This window comes from Perca fluviatilis, chromosome 11, assembly GCF_010015445.1.
Source record: "Perca fluviatilis chromosome 11, GENO_Pfluv_1.0, whole genome shotgun sequence".
In the NCBI taxonomy this organism is placed as follows: Eukaryota; Metazoa; Chordata; class Actinopteri; order Perciformes; family Percidae; genus Perca; species Perca fluviatilis.
The window spans coordinates 30,601,996-30,625,084 of record NC_053122.1 but is presented as its reverse complement, the minus strand read 5'-3'; the positions used below and the strand labels follow the sequence as shown (position 1 = coordinate 30,625,084).

At 41.4% G+C, this 23,089-nt stretch overlaps 1 protein-coding gene across 3 annotated transcripts in view; it reads right to left on the bottom strand.

Annotated features, from left to right (window-relative positions):
- LOC120568595 (epidermal retinol dehydrogenase 2-like) overlaps window positions 1–23,089 on the bottom strand; it is a 108,258-nt gene that overhangs the window by 52,268 nt on the left and 32,901 nt on the right. For all 3 annotated transcript variants that reach the window (XM_039816208.1, XM_039816206.1, XM_039816207.1), the window contains exon 5: window positions 4,968–5,112. In XM_039816208.1, the coding sequence (XP_039672142.1) occupies window positions 4,968–5,112 (145 nt within the window). The remainder of the gene's footprint in view (window positions 1–4,967; window positions 5,113–23,089) is intronic.

Sequence of the window (23,089 nt, the reverse complement as noted above, 5' to 3'; positions counted from 1 at the left end):
TGGAGGACTTTAGGGGGTACGCGAGATATTTAACAAAATGTTTAATAGTTACAAGGCTGTTGTCCAGAACATTGTTCCTCTTTATGTAGACTTTTTTTTTTTTTCCTACCAAAAATTCTTCTTTGGACCTATTCTTGTCTTCCTTCCTTCCTTCCTTCTACTGTCCTACTTTTTACAAGTTACTCGCTTTTTTCGACATTATGTCACTGTTTTTGAAGTTTTTGATACTATTTTCGACCTATTCTTGCCTACTTCCTTTCTTCTTTCTACCATCTTAAAGAAACAATTCAAAAAGGGGTACATTAATGAAAAAAGTTTGAGAACCACTGGAGTAGAGGACTGAAAGACACGGCTGACGTTTAAGCTTCTTGTTTTTAACATACCAACAACTGAAACTCTGTTAACCCATTTAACTTCAGCTTTATTTCATAAAAAATAGAAGGCAATAACATTAAAAAAAAAACAGACATGTTGGGGCTCCTTAGAAGCTTTGTGCTGGGAGAGACGTGTATGATGGGCTTATGGTGTTGTCATTTATACATATTTTTATTTGGTTTATGGTTTATTGTCTATTTTGATACTATTATGTTGAATGGTTTTGAATATTGTAGTCACGGTGTCTTCTTTTCTTGATTTTTGTCTGGGTGTGGTGATGACGAAGCGGGGGATGTGTTCATGTTTTGAGTTGTATGTTGTGTATTTTGTGAAAAATGTTGTGTTTGTTAATCACAAAAACAAAGCTTGCATGCTGCACATTTTAACGTTCAGACTGTGGTGGCGAGTACCCCGTTTTTTGCTACAGTTTGTTGACAGACTAAAACAGCAGACGACTGGACAAGCTGGTCAAAAAGGCCAGCTCAGCGTTGGGCAGGAGACTGGACTCATTAAGAAATGTGGTGGAGGGTCATAATGGGTAATGACAACCACCCTATCCAAAACATCCTGGCTGGACAGAAGAGCAGTTACAGTGAGCGACTGCTCTCACTGCACCGTTTTTTACAGAAAGTGTTACCAAAATAAGAATTTTGGTTCTGCTTATCTGTTCCTCAACAACTACACATTGCCCTTTTTTTGGACAGGACAGCGCTACACAAAGAGTTACATTTTGTTTTGTTCAGGCAGTATGGGGAAGATGGTTAAGAGCTGCGAGCACACGAGTCAGCCATGCACCACGGAGCCCAATGTTTCTACTCCGCTCTGATCACCAACAGCTGTTTGCTGTCAGCGCAGCCGGAAGTCGCTGTCTCTCTATCACTCACATCGCTGTCTCTCTATCACTCTCTCTATTCACTACACACACAGTCACAATCATTCTCAACCCAGTGCTATGTTTTCTTCCAGACACAATGAATGTTCTTCAGCGTTTCAACTCCGATGTTGTTTATAGGGACCACCATTTCATGTATGAAGTTAGTCTCGCTTTGCGGGTCTGGCTAGTCCACACAACATTCTGGGATGGGAGGAAAACATGCTCTGGTTTATTGGCATTACTTTAAACCAATCACAACCATCTTGGGCGGTTCCACCGGGAAAAGCCGCGGTGCCGATCCACCGGAGTTTAGAATTACAACACAGAGGAAGGCCAAGGCAATGGATATCTGGCCTAAATGAGTGAAATTTGGCGGAATAACCATCGGCAACGGGGCAATCCCGGAAGTGGAACGTCAAGCATATAGACTAGCATGAAGTTAACACCCTGCCTATGTCAGTCTCCGTGCAGCATCTCGGATAGAAGAGCAGATGCAGTAACAGTGCGCATGAAGCAATGTCTGGACAATTATTTAAAAAATGGATTCAACTTTTTTGGAAAGCTGGCTAACTGTATATGGCCCGACGTATGTTGGAACTTGTGTCATTTCGCCAAAATTATTTCCAGAAGGACCCAAAGCACTTCATATGCAACCTGCCTACTACTGACTTACAGTCTGACTTCAGAGGAAAACATTGTACTACATTTACCTGACAGACAACGTCTGTCAAATATTGAAATGTTGAGCAGACATTTGCCTCATGGTTTATGGCGCTGCGCCATCCATCCGGCCTGTCAGCAAAAATCTGTGTTAATCAACCACCAGAACCGCACTGAGTAGAGAGACGGACATACAGAGATGGAGTCAGCCGGCTCCAGAATGTGAGTGAGTGAGTGAGTGAGTGAGTGTGTAGAGCGAGACAGGGGGCGTAAGAAAAGGTGGAAGGCAATGCAATTAAAGAGAGTTTTATTACATTTTAGTGTTGTCCTTTTCATCAATGATACATGTTGATATCGCCACTGTCAGTGTTTAAATGCGGCAGTGCTGTCTCGTCTTTTCATTATCATCGTTAACGACTTTAACACTTCAGCAAAGGTGTTCATTTCCAAACAGGCTTTGTGGCTTGCCGGTTAACGTTGAAGTATGGATTTGATTCGCGGGGGTATTTTGTGAGCAACTTAATACGATATAGTGTCTGTCTGGCTTTTGTTTGATATCTAGTGTCAGCAAAATGGCTTATTATTGAGTTTGCTCTTAGTGAAAGGCTCTGAGGGAATTTAAGCCGGGCTTTAATTGTTGAGGGTAGACACAGAAGAGCCAGCATTATGGAAGCGCCTTTTTTTCCCCTCAACCTTTTTCAACTCAACAGTTTCTGTCAGGTATCCGTCGTGCTCCAGGAAAGTGAAGGAAAAGTTAGCTTGGTATATCCAGCAAAGTGAAACACACACACACACACACACACACACACACACGACACACAGACACACAGACACACAGACACACAGACACACAGACACAGACACAGACACAGACACGCACAGAAAAAGTTTAAAAAGATTTAACAAATTCTGTGAATTTGGCATGTGATCGGTTTTCACCCTGCCCCTCAAAGGATCAGAATCAAGAATCGATAAGAACTGGAATCCTACAGGACCCTAATGAGGGTGCACAAACACGACCACATCACCCCCATCCTCAAATCACTCCACTGGCTTCCGGTCTTACTCAGGATTGAGTACAAGTTTTCCCTTCTCATCCCTTTTCCTAGCACTTCTTTAATATAACTTTGAGATTTGTTTAAATTAGGGCTGTCAAACGATGAATTTTTTTTAATCGCGATTAATTGCTGAATTTCTATAGTTAATCACGATTAATCGCATGTTTTATCACATGATTAAAATTCTATTATTTTGCATTTCAGAACAGTTTTTAAGAACTTATTAACAATGGAAAGCAATTCTTACCAGTGTATCTTGATTGGGAATCAAATGAATGCAAAGAAAGTACTTTATGAACTTGACTTTAAGATTTGTATTTGTTTATTATTTATTTACTGTAAACAAAAGAAAAAAGAAAAAAATAAGGGTACTAAACAACAGTCAGCAACTTGTTTATTGTTAAGGCCATGGTCAAAATTAAAGATTTAATAATAATGTAATAACTATAACAATAACTTATTTCACCAGTAAATTGGTGTTGAACGACAAAAACAACCACCAGATGGGAAAATGGTATTTGACAATTACTGTGAATGCACCACGAGGCTACCTGTCTTAAGTGAATGCACCATCTGTGTTGTTTAATTCCGACAACGGCAGCTGCTGCGCTGCAGAGCAGACTGTTAGGTCCCGGTGTTAGAATCCTCTACACACTTTACACTGTTTAACGTTAGCTGTCAGCTAACTGTTAGCTGTCAGCGGCGTTTCGTAGTCCATTAGCCCAAAACGGCGCGGGTATGGAGTGCTGTGGGTTGCCAGCCTAACGGAGCTCAATCGAGCTCACAGCAGGCCGGGGTCTGTGAAGGAAGGCAGGCCAGGCGGCGAGGCAACAACCCAGGCAGCACCGGCCTCTGAACTCCGACACAGTCGGACTAAATTTGCAATAAGACATACATTTTCGTAAAACGGCCCATATTTGACCTCTACATAGTTGATTTCTCACATAAAAAAAGTCTCAGAAGTGAATTTAATGGTAAAATAGCAGATGTATACAATTTCTGAGATCTGCACAACCTAGATTCAGAAGACTAACTGATCTCAGGTCAGTTGTGTAGCCAATGCAAATGTTGGGGCGTGACAAAGAGAAAGACTAGAGCCAAATGAGGAGGAGCCGCAATAGTTGACGTCAACTATGGGACTCGTTGAGATTTGCCTGTTTTCAGAGGCAGTTTCAAATAGTGAGATTTGCAGAGGAAATAGGTGTCAATGGGATTTAGAGGTTCTATGTATGTCCTAGTTACCCACTAAACTGTCATTCAACTATGACAAGCTAAAATCAGTTTTGCATTCTATCACCCCTTTAATTCGGCTTTACACAATGTGCATATGGCTTTCGACTTGTCTACGAGCCGTCTGGGAGTTTTGGAAAATAAAAAGCGGCATTCAGAATTGTGTTGCGCTTCATTTCTCCATCATTCCTGCAGCCAGCAGCAGGAGGATGTGTTAGGAGGAAGTATGGCAGCTTGATGATAAGTAAAGGTGCGGCAAAGGGTCAAAATAGTTGTCTGTTAGGCACGACGTGAAGCCGAGTGAAGTGAAAATAAATTAATAAATGGCGGCATGCAATTAAAAAAAAGTTAGCGCGTTATGCTCGGCCCTTAATCGCAATGCGATTAACATGTTAATGCTGACAGCCCTAGTTTGTGCGTTACAAATAAAATGTATTATTATTATTATTATTATTATTATTATTATTATCTACTCCTAAACCGGGGTATGAACCGAACCACAACTACTGTGTACTGTTACACCTGTACTACACTGGGATCTCTTCATGCAGATAGCTTGGCTTTTATTTGTCCAGTTTTGGACATATTCTGAGATTTCTGCCTCCACCCCAGTACAATATGACCAAAAATTTGTTTTTTTCTACAAAATGCAACAAGACTAAGACATGATAACATAGCTTATTTAGACTTGTGCTTTGTACTTTGAGCATTAATATTATAAACATGCACCAGGTCTGTTGAAATAAAAAAATAAAAAAAAGTCAACTTACTTAGTTTGACACCCATTGAACATTCCAGTGTTGATGAAGTACGGGCACACAATGGTGGTCTTGACACCATCTTTCCCAGTTGCCAGCAGCTCCAGACCCACAGACTCTGCGAAACCTACTGCTGCAAACTTACTGGCACAGTAGTCTGCAGGGAGAAGAAGAGAAAAAAACAACACGTGAAAGGATGATCAGGGATCCACAGAACGAGACACCAACCAATCTGTCATAATACACAAGCGTCAACACTTATGTAATGTTTTATCTTCAAATGGAACTTTGTGACTATTCCAGAAGCTACATTCATGGACACGAGAAAAGAGAAGAAAAAGGCCTACTCCTTTTCAGTTATTTTCAGGAATTTACTCACTGATAAAAATGTATACTGTATATATATTTATAAATAAAAGGAGCACCTTGTTCAATTGTATTTTTCTGTTCAGTATGTTCAAAAATATAAAAGAAATAAGTTGATCTTAAAAAAAATAAATAAAGAGCCCAAAACGACAGTCGGCGACATTAAACAACGGCTTGACTAAGGCCACAGAGTCAAAATGAAATGATTTATTAAAAATGTAATAACAATAACTTATTTCACCGGTAAATTCCTGTTAAACGACAAAAACAACCACTGAATGGGAAAAGGGTATTTTACAACAACTTTGAATGCAGCATGAGGCTGGCGAGGCAAATTTCAAGTGAACACACCATCTGAGTTGTTTTTCAGACAACGGCTCTACAAACTGTTGTACGTCTTGATGTTAGAATCCTCTCCAGTGAAATACAGACACACGTTTACACCGTTCAGCTGTCAGCATTTTAACCACGTTTACTCCAGCTGCTAGCTAACGGTAGGCCAACGTTAGCTAGTTCGAGTGTAGTGTCAACTAGCGTCCCGTGCGGCGATGTTTCAGTTGCCTCAAACGTCCGTTTTTGGAGCATCAGAGAGAAGCGCAGGCATTTAAGTGGCACCTAAATAAGGCACCGAAATCCACGTTGCTATTCAGTCCGGTAGATAACGGTCGTTAAGGCACCGTTGCCGTATTAGCATCGGGTCTCGGACACCCTCCCCCCCCCCAAAAAAAAATAAAAACTCTTCAGATCTACACGATTCACGTGGATGACATTTTCCCATTCAAAATGGCGATTTTCTCCGAAAAGCGACTAGTTTGCAGGTATGGATATGTGATTGACACTTTGTGATTGTTGCGGGCAAAGATTCTTGATTATGTGGCATATTTTCTTAAAAAATGCGATGGAATATGCGGGATATTCATGCAATGAAATTGCGGGAACTGCGGTTTGATGAAAAAGAGGAAAAAAAAGTGATTCCCCCAACACCCTGCTTTCCTATGACCTTCACGTCGCATAATTACGTCACTTCATAATGTTCCCATGGCAACAGGGGAAAATGGCTGCTCTTGTGTGAAGTAAACGCAGCATTTTTCAACTTTCTGCTAAAGATATAATGTGACTTTTTTGCGGCGTAAAAGGATTTAAAGGATTTATTAGAGATTTCTTTTTTTGGAGTGCTGTATGGTTTTATTATACTGTATACTGTCACACACTTTTCTCTCATTCTTACAGTACATGTGACTCTTGTGCAAACGTGTTTCCAATGTTGTGAAATCACAGCCAGTGTTCCCGTTTTTCTCTCAGAATGACTTCAGATCAGGAGATGATGATTCAGAGGAAGAGGAGGATGGAGCAGATTCTCCAGTATCCAGCTGTCTGTCCATGAAGTCCAAAGAACCTCCTCTACTCTTCAGTAATGAACCTGGACCCTCAGACACAAAGTAAGAGTTTTTACTGTCAGCTGACCTGATGAAGATGATGCATTGAGGATGAAGAAATGCTCTGCTAAAAGAGTTATACTCGTGATGCAGAACTATTAGTGCATACTATTTCAAACTAAGAGGGATCTTTTCTGGGTTTTATAGCCACAAACGTCTGATTGGGTTTGTGCAACAGAACACTTGAGAACCTCCATTTCAGAATTTACATAAATATAACCAAAATATTTAAATGTTGTCCAAACGTTGCTGTAAAGATTTGCAATCTGAAAGAATGTCCTTCAGAAGATTTTTTTTATTATATTTGTCTCCAAATATTTAGGTTGATTTGACTTTTCCTCTAATCAGCTGTTATGACCTCTTCTGTTATGACTTCTGTTGTTTTTTGTAGAATATTTGAATGAATGCCTTCATTTGATAGTTGACAGTAGAAAGTGACATAAAACAGAATGATTTAAACTTGAGACATCGCTGTTACATGCTGTGTGTCTTAAGGCAGTGACACACCGAGCCGATAATCGGCCGTCGGACAGTCTGGCGAGGGCAGTGACTCGAGTCTGTTCGGTGTGTTCCGTGCCGTCGTCCGTCCGAGGAGCTGTCGGCTTTCATTTTGGCCGATCTGACTTGTTGCGTCGGAGGGCCGGCAGTCGGACTCCATGACCAATCTGATTGGTGGAGTGCCAACCCGGAAATGACGAGTGGGATGAGCGTGACTAAGCCTCTCAAAATCTGACGAAAATCTTTTAAACTGACCTTTGTCAATATGAAATGAAGACAGATTCAGCAACTGCACGGTCTATTTCTCACTTAAAATGTTTTCAGAAACACCTTTCGGTGAACGATCTTCATAAAATATGAGATTGTATTCTGAACGAGCCATTATGCCAGGTTGAAAAATCCGGGAGCAGCCAGAACCATGTGACGCGTTCGTCCCATCAGCTGCCGGTTTAAATTTTTTGGGGCGACAATACAGATGTATAATAGACAATAGCGCGGTCTGCTGTTATGGAGACGTATTCCACGCTCAACTCGGCGTCGCTTCGGTGTGTTCTGAGGCACTTTTTGGACCTTGGGGAGCCGACTGATCAGTCCAACTGCCTTTTCTGCCAACGGTTGGCCATCGGGTTAGTGTGTCAGGGGCTTTAGACTGTCAGTGTACCACAATATTCAGACTACTTCTATCAGATTTCACATCTTCCTTTGCAGCAAATTTGAAGAAAAAGAGAGAGGCAAGGATTGAGGAGTTGGAAGAACGTTGTACATCGTTAGAGCAATCTCTTAAGACTTGTTTTTCTAAATCTACACACTTTTAGTCACAAATCGAGCAGAGCTAAATGACTTGCTAAAAAGGAGAGCTGAATTCATACTGCACAGAGTGAGGCAAAATTACTATTTTAACGGCTGTAAACCATGCAAATTGCTAGCTCTGAAATTAAAACAAAACAAGTCCAGAGCTGCTATTAATAGCATCCGCACGGACCAAGGTATCTCAACAAATCCTAAAAGGAGATCACTGCCACTTTCCATTCCTTTTATTCAAAGTTGTAGGAATCCTCCTGCAATCCAGATTCGACGCAGTGTCAAAAGTTCCTAAAAGAGTTAAACCTGCCTCTTCTTGACCCAGAGGAGGCAGAAGAACTGGGTCAACCGAATACGTTAGAGGAACTCAAATCAGCGTTAAAAACAGCTAAGAAAGGGAAAACACCAGGGTTGGATGGAATTCCATCAGAACTCTTACTACAGTTCTTTGACACACACTAGGACCTATCATTTTACAATAGTGCCATAGAGATGGCACCTTTCATCAACAAACCAAAACTGCACTAATTTCGGTCATACACAAAATGGGCAAAGATCTAAATACAAGCCCATCAGCCTCATTGGGACTGACATTAAGCTTTATTCCAAAGTCTTGGCACTATGCCTAGAACGCTTCATTGAGAAGCTAGTCCACCCCGACCAATCAGGGTTTATACCAAAGCGTCAAGCTGCAGACAACATACGCAGATTACTCCATGTAATAGAAGAAGCCAAAAACCTCCCAACAACAGCAGCAGTTTTATCACTGGACGCAGAAAAGGCTTTTGACCGCCTAGAATGGAACTACCTGTGGCAAGTAATGGAGAGGCTTGATTTGGGAGCCAAATTCATTGACAGGGTACGTACTTTGTATGTGAATCCCACGGCCACAGTCTCAACCAATGGCCTGCATTCACAGCCATTCCCCATCGCGCGGGGCTCGAGACAGGGATGCCCACTATCTCCCATGCTATTTGCGATCTCTCTTGAACCGTTAGCCCAGGCCACAAGGCAAAATAAAATATGTAAAGTCCAGATTAAATCCAATAACAACTCAATATTATTTGTAGACAATATTTTACTGTACATATCTGACCTTGAGGACTCCGTTCCAAAAATTCTTAAAGGGGTGATAGAATGATTATATAGGGTATTTTACACTGTTCCTTAAGGTCTCCTAATGGGGTATGTAACATTGGTCGGGCTGAAAATTGCCCGAATGCTATTTTATTAGGCCCTTAACTACCCTGTGAATATGGCTCGATTTGGAACAAGAGCTTTTCTTCCAAATATGGTATGCTAATGAATATTCAGAATGAGCTATGCGCTGATTGGTTTGAGCAAACTACATAGAAACACATGGGAGACTCGGCAGCAGGCCTCATATTTCAGACACTGCAAAGTTATACATTGTCGGGCTATTTCGTTATTAAATTCACTTCTGAGACTTTTTTTAAGTGAGAAATCAACTATATAAAGCTCAAATGTGGGCCGTTTTACGAAAATTGATGGCTAATTGCAAATTTGGTAAGACTGTGTCGGAGTTCAGCCGCCGGTTCTGCCTCGCCACCCGGCCTGCCTTCCTTCACAGACCCCGGCCTGCTATGAGGTACTTGGAGCTCCGTCACGGCTGGCAGCCCACAGCATGGACTACCAAACGCTGCTGCCCTGACAGAGCTCCAGGGCCTTCAACTGAGAGTGAGAGCGCGGTCAGCGAGCTTGTTACACCAGCAATCTCTTACCACATGTTACACACATGTCACGCCACTTATACAACATCTAACTAAATGTCTTATAAACCTAACAACGGTGTCTGATTTCAAGTTAATGAATATTTGTGAAGACAAAGTGTTTCGTTAGCTGTGACTGTCCCTTCAATCCTAACTACAAATCATGGATAGTTAGCTTCCTTTTCGGCGTAATTCGAGTATATTTACAGTTTGAATTTCGTCACGCCACTTACACAACATCTAACTAAATGTCTTCTAAGCTAATAACGGTGTCCGATTTCAAGTTAATGAATATTTGTGAATTTCAGAGGAATTCTAAGAGGAGGCTAGCTAGCTAGCTCTCATTGATAGAGCTACATCCAGCAGCAGGCTCTATCAATGAGACTCGCGGACAAGCGGCGTTTATTTCCTCAATCGTTTGTTTAAATAACTCAACACATTATAATTACACACATTAAAAGATTAACTGGAACCTGTGGTAACAGATTGCTGGTGTAACAAGCTCGCTGACCGCGCTCACTCACACACACCAGGCATTTAGCTAGCAGGAAGAGGGGAGCTGCAGGCCCTGAAGCTCTGTCAGAGCAGCGGCGTTTAGTAGTCCATTAGCGGTGTTACCAGTGACTCTGCGCGGGTATGAAGTGCTGTGGGCTGCCAGTCGTGACGGAGCTCCAAGTACCTCACAGCAGGCCGGGGTCTGTGAAGGAAGGCAGGCCGGGCGGCGAGGCAACAACACAGGCAGCACCGGCCGCTTAATTACGAACAACAGTCGGACAAAATTTGCAATTAGCCATCCATTTTCGCAAAACAGCCCATATTTGAGCTTTACATAGTTGATTTCTCGCATAAAAAAGTTTCAGAAGTGAATTTTGTAATGGAATAGCAGAGATCTGCGTGACCTAGATTCAGAAGACTACCTGATCTCAGTTCAGTTGTGTAGCCTATGTAATGTTGGGGCGTGAGCGTTCTCTTAATACACCCATGGCCGTGACAAAGGTTCCGGATTTTGAGATGCTTACGCAAGTAACTAGCTTTGTTGAGATTCGCCCGTTTTCAGTGGCAGTTTCAAAATATGAGATTTTCATAGTAAAGGGGTGTCAATGGGATTTTGAGCTTCTATGTATGTCCTATTTACCCACCGAACTGTCGTTATTCAACTATGACAGGGTAAAATCGGTTTTGCATTCTATCACCCCTTTAAGATCTTTAACGAATTTGGCTCAATCTCTGGCTATAAAATCAATGGGAATAAATCTGGTCCTGTTGAACAACAAACAGGTGACATCAGCTATTAGTGATACAATACCAACCCAAAGCAAAATTACATATTTGGGCATCACCATCCACGCATCGCTACAGAGAGTTGTCCAGGACAACTATGAAACTATACTAAGTAGTGTTCAAAAGGGATCTGACTAATTGGTCTGCGCTGCCGGCATTGCTACGGTACAGGATTGCTGTTGTGAAAATGAACATAGTTCTTTGTGTGAACTTCTTAAGTACAATAATCCCCTTACCCCCACCGATAAATTTCTGGAAGAAACTTGATGCCGCAATCCGGCAGTATATTTGTAATAGTAAACAACCTAGGCTAAAATACTCTACCTTGCAACGTACCACGAACACGGAAGGCCTGGCCGTCCCCAACCTTAAAGTGTACCATAGAGACTTTCAGCTACGGGCCCTCAGAGTGTGGATAGACCCCTCATCTCATGGAGAGAAATAGAGCAAAACCTCACTGGAAGTCTAAGACTGCAAGACCTCGCCTTTGCAGGTGTGTCTCCAAAAAAGTGTATGCTAACCTATGGCCCCATTATCACCAACACATTGACCAACTTTAAACTTTAAATGTGACAGATTGTGGCAAATTTGTTAATGATTTAAACATCTTCTATGGAAGATACGATGTGAGAGACCCAAAAATAGGCTGTAGTATTACCTGTGATCAGATTGGTAGCTATGAACATATACAGCTTTCAGAACAAGAAGTAGCCAGGTGTCTCTCTAAAATTAGACCAAATAAAACCCCGGGGCCTGATGGCCTTCAAGGAAGGGTGTTAAAGGTATGGTCTCAACAGCTTAAAGGGGTTCTTACTCAGCGGTTTCAAATTTTGCTGAATTGTGGTTTTTCCAAATTCATGGAAGAAATCCACAATAATACCTGTGCCTAAAGTCTCGAAGGCTGTAGCCCTTGGAGACTTTAGACCAGTGGCACTCACTCCACTCTTAGCTAAGTGTATGGAGAGGGTGGTCAGCACCCATTTAATGTCTTCTGTTGAGAATCAACTTGACCCCCTTCAATTTGCCTATAGGCCACACAGGGGCACAGAGGATGCAACTCTTACTCTTGTAAATCAAATAGCTCAACATTTGCAAAAACCAAAATCGCTTGCTCGGGTTCTTTTTATTGATTTTCTTCTGCTTTTAATTCTATGCAAATTGATATTCTTTTAGAACAACTTTATAGGATGACTGTGAATGGCGGGCTCATTCACTGGATTAGAAGTTTCTTAACTGACCGCCCTCAGAGAGTGTTAATGAATGGGGTTTACTCAGAGGAGCTTGTTATAAATACTGGAGCACCACAAGGCTGTGTGTTGTCACCTTTGTTGTTCTCTATTTATATAAATGAAATGACTGTGCACAGCACCAATGTTAGTTTACTTAAATATGCTGATGACATGGCTTTGGTAGGACTTCTCACAGAAAATAATGCAGCACATGAGGAAGCTTACTTTAGCCAAGTCATTTACTGCAGGAATGGTGTCAAACTGTTAAATTGGAAATTAACGTGACTAAAACAAAAGAACTTATAATACAAACGAAACCGAGAGGGGCCAGTAACTTCAACCCTGTTGTACTTAACAGCCGGCCTGTGGAAGTAGTCGAAAATTTCAAGTATTTGGGTACAATCATTGATCGCACTTTAAGTTTTCATGTTAACTCAGAGAGTATTTTTAAGAGAGCTAACCAACGGTTGTTTTGAAATTAGAAAATTGAGGAGTTTCGAGGTCAGTCAATACATTCTTGAGATGGCATATAGGGGCTTAGTAGAAAGTATTTTATAGTTTAATATAACTGCCTGGTATGGTAACCTGAATGTGAAAGATAAGAAGAAACAAGCTTTCCAAAATTGTTAATACTGCAGGGAAGGTGACTGGCAAGTCACAAAGGCAGCTTGGGGATTTATTTGATAATGCAGTACTCAGGAAGGCCAGACAGATATCAGCAGACACCCTACACCCACTAAACTTAGAGTTTGAGTTGCTTCCATCTGGCCGTAGATTCAGGGTTCCAAGGGCGAGTCGGAACATTTATAAGAGATCTTTTATTCCCCATGCCATACATGAACTTAAGTTATCAATCAAATCAAACAGGTGGAGGAGAAACTTCGCTACACCAATAATTGGCATTTGAACACCCCAATTTGGCACAACATGCACTTAATGTCTGGTAACAAACCTTTTGTTTGTAACCAGTGGAGTGACAGAGGTATTTATACTCTAGACCAATTATTCAATGATGAAGGTATGTTGAGCTTTGAGGTCAGCCCTAAAATGTTATGGAGTACCACGGGGAAACAGTCTCGAGACCCACCCAGTCATTAAATGGCTTGTTGATTTTCCTGCGAGAGGATTAGTGTCCAGGATTTATGCTAAATTGATGCAAATATCCGTAGGAGATCTCCCAGTAGTAAAGAAAAGGGAGCGAGAGCTGAGCCCGGAGGGGAACGTAATTAATTGGGAGACAGTTTGGGACAACATTTCCCACTGTTCCAAGAACCCAAATCACCAGCAGATCCACTTCAACATATGTCATAGGACATATTGGACTCCTCAGAAGAGATACGTCTCTAAAGCCATTCCTCCTCCCTATTGCACGTTCTGCCAACCTGAACAAACTGGAACTTTCCTGCACATGGTCTGGGAGTGTGAACAGGTGCATGAGTTTTGGAATAAAACATCAATAATATCTGATGTGATAAGATGTCGAATTCCTACTGACCCGATTGTTTTGTTACTTCTTGACGACTCTAAATTACATCTGCTTGGGAGACAAAGGAAGGTTTGGTTAGCTGGCTCAACTGCGACCAAGAAAATGATAGCTCAGCGCTGGCTCCCCCCCACTCGCTTTGTATAAAACAGTGGTTGGTGTATTTTCTAGACATTGTTATGCTTGAGCTCTTTACAGCAAGGATTAACAAAGCCAAATCATCTACTATAGACCTATGGAGAGGTCAGTCCTAATGACCTCAGCATCGCAAGAAGTTCGGTTTTTGTTTGTTTATTTGTTTTTTCGCTCTTTTCCTCGAGACCGTGGAGGGTGAGGGGTGGGAGAGGGGGGGTTGTTCTTGTTCAAGTGTGTTGTTCTGTTATTGTTTATAATGAAAAACCAAACAAAAAAATTGATCTTAAAAAAATAAATAAAAATAAAGTGTGTTCAATATGTTTAGAAAGCACTGATAGGCCTACCCAAGCTGAAATAGTTTCAAAAAGTGTAACCGTATTACAAAAATATAGGCAACAGGCGTGTAAAAACTATTGAAAACTGGCTACTAAAACACTGGCCCGCTGTAGGGTGTCTGGTAAGAACTTGAACCAGAGATGTCTGACTTTGAGATCCAGGAAGATTTATTTAGAACTCGAACATGAATTTAACTATGAAGTTGTATTTCACATTACATGTGACGCTGGATGTGGTTCTGAAATATAAGCAAATAATAATGCACATTAGTAAGCATCTGACTTACTATAAACATTATTTAGCAAAACTAAATCTTCCGATATAAGCATATAACAAGAAACAATACTAAGAATTACATTCATTTCTCTGTAATAATTAACATAAATGTAACCTATTGTTCAGTAACACAAACTGAGAATAAGCCACATCTATTACAGCACACGTATCCATAACAGAGCAAACAGTGTAATACACCTTTAATAGCTAAGCACGTGGCTCCACAGCGCTAGTCTGTTTACTGGCGATTGCACGTTGCTAGCAAATTGCCTTAACACAACCTGAATATCAACACGTGGCTGAACAAGTAATATTAAACAATCTGCACATCTATCAGCTATCAGCTATGCAATAAGAAACACAGCAACAGCAATATTATCAAGGCGATAATTCAGTATCTCTCTCACTCCAAATAAATGTCATGTCGTAACACAGGCTAAATTTATCCACATCGTAGAAGAACACTTATTGAAATATGAATAAACTTACCTTTAAACGTTTACACAGATAACGAGGCAGTAAAACCCATGACAGTTTAGCAAGTTACAGAATAGTTTTAACTTACGTTCTGGGCTACACACATCACTTCAACAAGTCCGAAAACGGGAAAGGAATTATAGAAAAAGAAAAAAAGTCTGTTTACAGTGGCTGTATCTGTCCCCTTCTCCTGTCTGAGCGCGAGTGATTGGCAGGAGATCAAAGCGATGACTCAATCATTGATTGGCCAATCATCTCAGGAGAGAGAGCAAGTGTTACTATGGCCTTTTTTACAAGGCTGATAAATACAAATGATTCCAACTTCACGAAACGCACTGTAGGATAGGCAGTGCGCCCGCGCGGCGACTTCAGGAGACCTGGATGAAATTGGGAACACGCGGTTTCCACACCGTGGTAATCCACCGTGATAATAATTATATTTTAAATGAAAACGGTAATTGTTATCAACATTTTAACCGTGGTTTACCGTTACCCCGGTAATCGTTACATCCCTACCCAAGACCCTGTACTGGACAGATCATTGGGTAAAGCGTCTACTTCAACTAAATCAGCCAGGACCCTACATGCTTTTGCCAAACAACTTGGGCTTACAGACTCATGGAGACATATTTCCCAGAGCTAAATCTTTCTAATTTTTCTGCGACATCCATTGATCTCTACTTCCGCAAGCAAGCTAAACTTAACTTTAAAACAGTGGAGGTTCAACTCTTCATTACTAGTAGAGGATCACTGTTAGCAATACCTGCACTATTTCCTTTATCTCCGACCTGAAAAGAGCTCAGATGTACCAAACAGCGGAACCATTACAAAAAGTTAAGGACACTGATGACAAACCATCTGCATCTGACCCAGACCCTCACCTTTTTAAAGAACGCCTCAGGCTACCAAGAGACTTTGACCTAACATCTACCGTATTTTCCGCACTATAAGGCGCACTTAAAAGCCTTTAATTTTCTCAAAAAACGACAGTGCGCCTTATAATCCGGAGCGCCTTATATATGGATCAACCTTTCGGATCACTGTCCCGTTGACGGGACACTGCGTCGCTGTAACCTCGATAAAACTTCCACTCATTCGCGTTTTTATAACTTTAAAGCATTAAATATTCAAAATATACAGCCATGCGACACACCAATTGAAAGCTTAGCCTCTAATGATTAATTTAAGACCACATACAAAGCATACGATGATTTATAACAGTTACACAACTGTTACAAAGTAAACAATTTACAATAAAACAATTCAGCCATAATCTGCGCAGGTGTCGAGAGTGCATCCATACCTGATTTCGTTGTCCTTTCGAGTAAGCCCTGACTGCAGTACGCAGATCGAGGAGTGGCTCAATGTGGGTGGAGCTAAACGTTTGACTCCGCCCACTTGCCAAATAGCAATTGGCAGAGCCATTTCTCTATCACTCTGGCAATTGGTGTGAGGGGAAAACCATAGGGGAAAACACAGGACTTTCAAGCTGACCGGAGATCTTTTCCCGTTGTTGTTTTTCTTAACCCAACCGTCCGTTGTTGGCGTCCCCCAGAGACATGGGCTCGTTTTACGTTTGCTTTCCCCGTTATCCTTTCCTTAACCCAGCGGCGGAGTGGAACCAAAACATCTACCGGGAAATTATGTACAAGCCGATGACAACATGTCAGGGACCACGTTGAGACGATTGCCATTTCTCGGACCACTTAGATTTAAATGCTATAAGGAGGGAGTGAACGGAGTTGTCAGAACGCTTCATAAAGTTTGACTTTATCTGACGGTTTTGTTGACATTCCCTTTAGCACAGCTCCATCTAGTGGATGCATAACGCAACCCCAGTCAAACTGACTGCAGTATCTTCTATTCTATGAGCCTTATAATCCGGTGCGCCCTATATATGAAAAAAGTTCTAAAAGAGGCCATTCATTGAAGGTGCGCCTTATAATCCGGTGCGCCTTATAGTGCGGAAAATACGGTACTAATAAAGCCAAGTAGTGTTGGGTGATATGGACCAAAAAGTCTAAATTGGTGATAAACCATATATATCTTCTTTTTTCTTTTTTTTTTTAAACATAGTGGGCTAAATGTTCAGTTGTAAGTCAAAGCCACATGTAAGATAAAATTAAAACATAAAAATGAAATGGGAAAGACAGGTTTTCCTTTCCTTTTTGAAAATATACAGCTGCAACACATGTAAATGAAAAATTATCTAAAATAATTACCTGATGTTAAATAAAAAAAGCCCCATCTCTGAGAATGCTCCTTCAGTTGTTTTCAACAACAGTAAAAGGGAGGGAGGGAGAGAGGGAGAGGCTCATAGATAAGAGAGGGTTTTAGGATAGCCTACAAAAACTTCTATGATAGCCTACAAAAGCTTTGACCATGATTGTTACTGTACACGTCTCTGGTTTATCAGTGAAGTGTCTAAACAACACTGCAGACTGGATTCTCTACTCACAGAGTGACAGCCGACTCCAGCGCGGGTAGAAGCGCACCGGCAGTCACAGGCATTATATATAAGTCTTGTGCATGAAATATCTTTATCGTCACTGCGCTGCATTTTTTTTTAACTATGATAATCTTGGCTGTGGTTCACATCCAGGGTGCGAACTACGGGGGAGTTAGGGGGAGCTTGGCTCCCCTTAATAAGACATGGGCTCCCCTGAAAACGTGATTTGTGAAATTTTTAAAATATTAACAGTGTGTCATTTTGACGTGCAATTTCAGTTTTGTGTAATGTGATCATTGTGGTTTATTATGTGTAAAATTGCAAAAATATTCATTCATGCATAATGGTGATTTAAACCTAATTCACTTCCATAAAGATAACCGTATGCTATGCTTCTCATGAGCATCAAGGCGTGGCAGCGCTGCAATGCAAATTCAACTCATGTTTAGTACATGTTAACTCTAAGATTCGTAGAAAAAATATAAATGTTGGAGGACATTAAATCGGCACGCAAAGTCCTTGAAATCCATTGTACAGTAAGCATATAGCCATGGCATAAAGAAAACAAGGCAGTTTAATTCATTTTGGATTTACTAAGAAATTGTGTAGCGATGACGTTAATAGCACGACCGGCCGGGGTGACAACGCAAGAAGAAGCTGAAGAAATAATGTCCTCTCTGGCTGAATATGGTGGTGGTCACTTAGGCCTAATGACTTCCTTTGACAAACAAACTCTCCTCATTCTTTCCATCTGTGTGCATCCATGTCCCAGGATGCTTGTTACTAACTTAGCTCTGGGGAGCTTATTCCCCAGAGTCCTTATGTTTTTTTTTTCCTTGGATTAGGGTGGCACCTAAATCATGGTTGCAGCTGTCGCTGTGGTCCTGCTCCACGCCCTGCTAAGGAGACATCAATCAATCGTTAAGTCGCCAGGCCAGCTTTAAGAAGATTACAAAACTTTCCCCGCTCTCTACGCGGAAGTCCTAAAAGATGTGTACATTTGAAGAGTTTCTGCAGCGTCGCCTACCGAGCAACTATCTCCCCAATTCTTAAAAAAGAACCCCTGGCCGTTTGATCGTTCAGAGTATGTTTTCAAAAGGTATTGGATGGTCCGACACAACTCAAAGTCTCACTGTATATGGATAACCTACTTCTGTACAAATCAAATCCAGCCAGTTCTCTCCCTGTGAGTTTTGGAACAGTTTCAATCCCCTGCCAACGACAGTCACATGTTCTGGTCTTGCCCTAAGCTAGAAGCCTTTTGGACGAGTGTTTTCAATGCAAGCAGAGTTATGGCCAGACCATTCCTCCCAATCTATTGTCATTTTTGGCACTCCCCCTGACACTAACCTCTCTGTAGCACTAAAGCGGGCCCTGGCTTTTACAACCTTGTTAGCCCGGAGGCTGATCTTGCTCAACTGGAGACTCACCGGACCCCTAACACATGACCGCTGGACTAAGGAGGTGCTTTACAATTTAAAGCTTTAAAAGTTTAGATTCTCACTCTGAGGCTCTACCAAGAAGTACCTAGATACATGGAATCCTGTCCTGGAATTTGTTAACTCATTCAACATATCGAGACTCAGAAGAGGCCTACGTTTTTTCACTACTCTACTGCTCTAATGCAGCTGCCATTACATTACTTTTATTTATTTTTTTGGTCCGTATGTCTATATGAATGTGTGTGCGTGTGTGTCTGTGTTGTCTGTCTCCATCTGGTTCTGACCTGATTTGAGTTGGTCTGTGAGTGGGTAAGGGTTGTAAGGGTCACTGACACACTGTTGCCCAATTATGCCTTGTTTGTCACTGCGTGTTGCCACTGTGTCAACATTTTGTGAAATTAAATTAAAAGGGTTAGGGGGAAAATGAACAGCAAAAACATACTTCGAAGGTACAATGAAACATAAACTTACATAAATAACATTCATACTCATAACAAAAGTAAACAATACGTCAGACAACACTCAACACAAGCCCAAAACCTGTTTCCATACATCTGCTCACAATCATTTATATCTTCAATAGTTCATCAACAGAAAAAAAAAAGTACCTGCAAATGTATCTTCTAGGTGACAATAAAGGATACAATTTTTCAAAGTTAATTGCCAAAGTCCATTTCAAATCTTCAAGATCATAAAAAAAAACATGTAATCTATAATATTCAACACCATTTCTTCTTCTTTTCTTTTTATGGAAACATATTTTCTCACTTTCTAAAATCCCAAAACTCGCTAATGAATTCCATGCCACCATTGCACGATAATTCACTATCCTCTGTATTAAACTAGTTCTACAGGGAGGCAGCAGAAAACGACTCTCTGATGACTGTAGAGTACAGTACTAATATCTGAAAAAAATGACTTAAATTAAAGCATTTCTGGAGTGGAGAAAGTGTGGCTACAGTATATATATATATATATATATATACACACATATATACACACACACATACATACATACATACATATATACATACATACATATACACACACACACACACACACACACACACACACACACACACACACACACACACACACACACACACACACACCACATACAAAACATCACACATTTATAAACCTTATATCCACGCATTCCCTGAATGGTGCTGCATCACATGACATAGGCCATGCCCATTTCCATCTCGACTTAAATGCATGAAAGAAATCGCAATTAAATGCGACATCTACTTTATCGAACTCCTCCTAGGTTGATCGGCACAAAAAACTTGGCACATGGCATCTCCAGACTGATGAAAAGTTTTCAAAAGAATTTTGCTCCATTCAAAAATTACATATGAACAAATGTGTGTAGCTAGCTATGAAAACCCGAACTTTTGCATATCTCGCCCAAAATAAATGCTATCAACGTGAAACTTTAGATTCTTCTTCGGCATGACCCTCTGAGGCTCGCCAACAAATTCGGCGAAGAATGGCTTATAGGGGGCTCTACAAATACGAAACGTTTCTCATGAACGGCTCATCTGATTTTTACGAAATACTCCTGAGGCCACGCCTACAATGGTGTACTGAATGGTCAAAGTGGGCGTGACCTATTGGAACCACATTTGGATTCACCTCTTACATTATTGTGAGCAACTACCAATTTGCAGGGTAGATGGATAATCGTCATACACCTCACATACCAAACACTACACATCTGTACCCCTGGGTGGCGCTATACTCAAGGTAGATGCATTTTGATCTATAACTTCCACATTTCACATCGCAAATTTTAAAACCTTTAATCCAGGTGTTCCTTGAATGAAGCTGAATCACATGATGTAGGCCACACCCCACGACTTCCTTTAACACACTTCTCTCTCCGCTCTCTTTCCGTCTGTGTGCATCAATGTCCCAGAAATGCTTGTTACTAACCTAGTTCTGGGGAGCTTATTCCCCGGAGTCCTTATGTTTTTTTTCCGCACAGCAGGTTTCCTTTGATTAGGGTGGCACCTAAATCATGGTTGCAGCTGTCGCCGTGGTCCTGCTGCACTCCCTGCTACACCCTGCTACCAGAGATGTTCACAAGTCATTTTTTGCAAGTCCAAGTCAAGTCTCAAGTCTCTGAGGGGCAAGTTCAATCAAGTCTCAAGTCTTTTGCCACAAGTCCAGAGTCAAGTCTCAAGTCTCTGGCCATCTGATCTGTCCCTAACACTGTATTGTTAAATCTTATGAATTCAAAGCATGTCCTGTAGCTACCATCCATACAGTACAGTATCAAAATCAGTTGTAGGATAACTTTATGGGGTCTACTTAACGCATCCCTCTAGCCCTCGGACCTGGTGAAATATTAACTTAAGTCGGTCACATCATATGGATACAAATATAAAGATACAACGTGCCTGTTCCCAGCATTAGCATAACACTTTGCAATGGTTAGCTTGTTACCTGTGATGATATATGCTAAATTTAACGTCTCTTTCACAAGAAAAAAAAGGTCTAATGTTGAAGTGGAAATCAAGAGAATAGTGGCAGCGCCACACCAGTTACAGAACAACATGCATCTCAGTGTCAGTCCAAATTACGCACAATAAGCAGTTTGAACTCACTGCTGTAATGCAATTTATTTTCTAAGTGTTAGTACGCTCAGTGAAACGGAGTCCAGCGCGAGGGAGACACGACTCAGAGGAGGAGAGGTTAGTGAGGCCAGCGTCTCCACGGCAGGTGACAGTGCGCAAGGATGAAATAGTAAATCGTGGACCGGGTACACCTCATTCACGCAATAGTCTACAAATCATCCACGGGATCAATTACGCATCACATGAGTTTGCCCACCCGACACAATGTTTGTTCCTGGGGAGATGGATCTGTGCGTCCCGCCTGCTGTGCACCATGGATGTCTGAGCCTCAGCAACTACTAACTATAAGATACAATGTGCCTGTTCCCAGCATTAGCGATGGTTAGCTTGTTACCTGTGACGATATATGCTAAATGTAACGTCTCTTTCACATTAGTGTGTGACTGACTGACCTATTTAGGTGCGTTTTGAAATGCCTGATGAAGTCCAACGTTGTTGATCCGGTATCATTTATCTTGGTGCCACACTTTGCATGTAGCTGTTCGCTTACTGCCACTGTTTACAAAGTTATTGAAAGCAAATATAATGACAAACTCCGGGAGGACTTGGTGTCGCCATCGGCAATGCATTTTTTGATATGAGAGTGCGCGCACATGGGCGTATGCGTTACGTTGCACATTATGGCAAAGGGCAGGGGACGTACAGCTCGTCATACGTTTCCCCGTATATGCGCCAATAAAAGAAAATACAAATACATGAATACATTTAGATTTAAAAAGCAATAATTGTATGAAAACAGGTTGTTGATGAGTCTCGAAGCTCGAGTCTGAAGTCTTTTGGGTCAGGTCGCAAGTCAAGTCTAAAGTCTTTTGGGTCGAGTCCAAGTCAAGTCTGAAGTCAGCTGTTTGTGCGACTTAAGTGCGACTCGAGTCTGAGTCTCAGACTTGAGTCCCCATCTCTGCCTGCTACGCTCTGCAGTGTCGTGCAGTGTCCTGCTGCGTCCTGCTATGCTCTGCTATGCTCTGCTGTGCCATGAACTACTACGACTACTACTTCTAGTCACTGTTACATTATCTTCATTGTTACTATAATTGCCACTGCTCATCACACCCCCAACTGGCACCATCAGACACCGCCTACCAAGAGTCTGGGTCTGTCCGAGGTTTCTTCCTAAAAGGGAGTTTTTCCTTGCCACTGTCGCACTAAATGCTTGCTCTTGGGGAAATTACTGGAATTGTTGGGCCTTTGTAAATTATAGAGTGTGGTCTAGACCTACTCTATCTGTAAAGTGTCTTGGGATAACTCTAGTTAGGATTTGATACTATAAATAAGATTGAACAGTCATTGTTGCTGCTGCTCCATCTCTGCTGGCTGCCTCCATGTTATGCGTTTTATGTGCTTTCAATGTGGCCTCTGTGACTATTCTCTTTTCCCTTGTCTCCTCTGTATTGTTTTTATTGCATGAACGGTTTGACGCCTTTGCCATCATCTGTGCTTGTTCCAATTGTGTGCCACATTTTTGTATGTCTTACTCCCTTTTGCTTAGGACTGCAGTAATTATAAATGTAGTGTAAATTTATTTTATTTAAATTTTTTAACCATTATATTTTAGG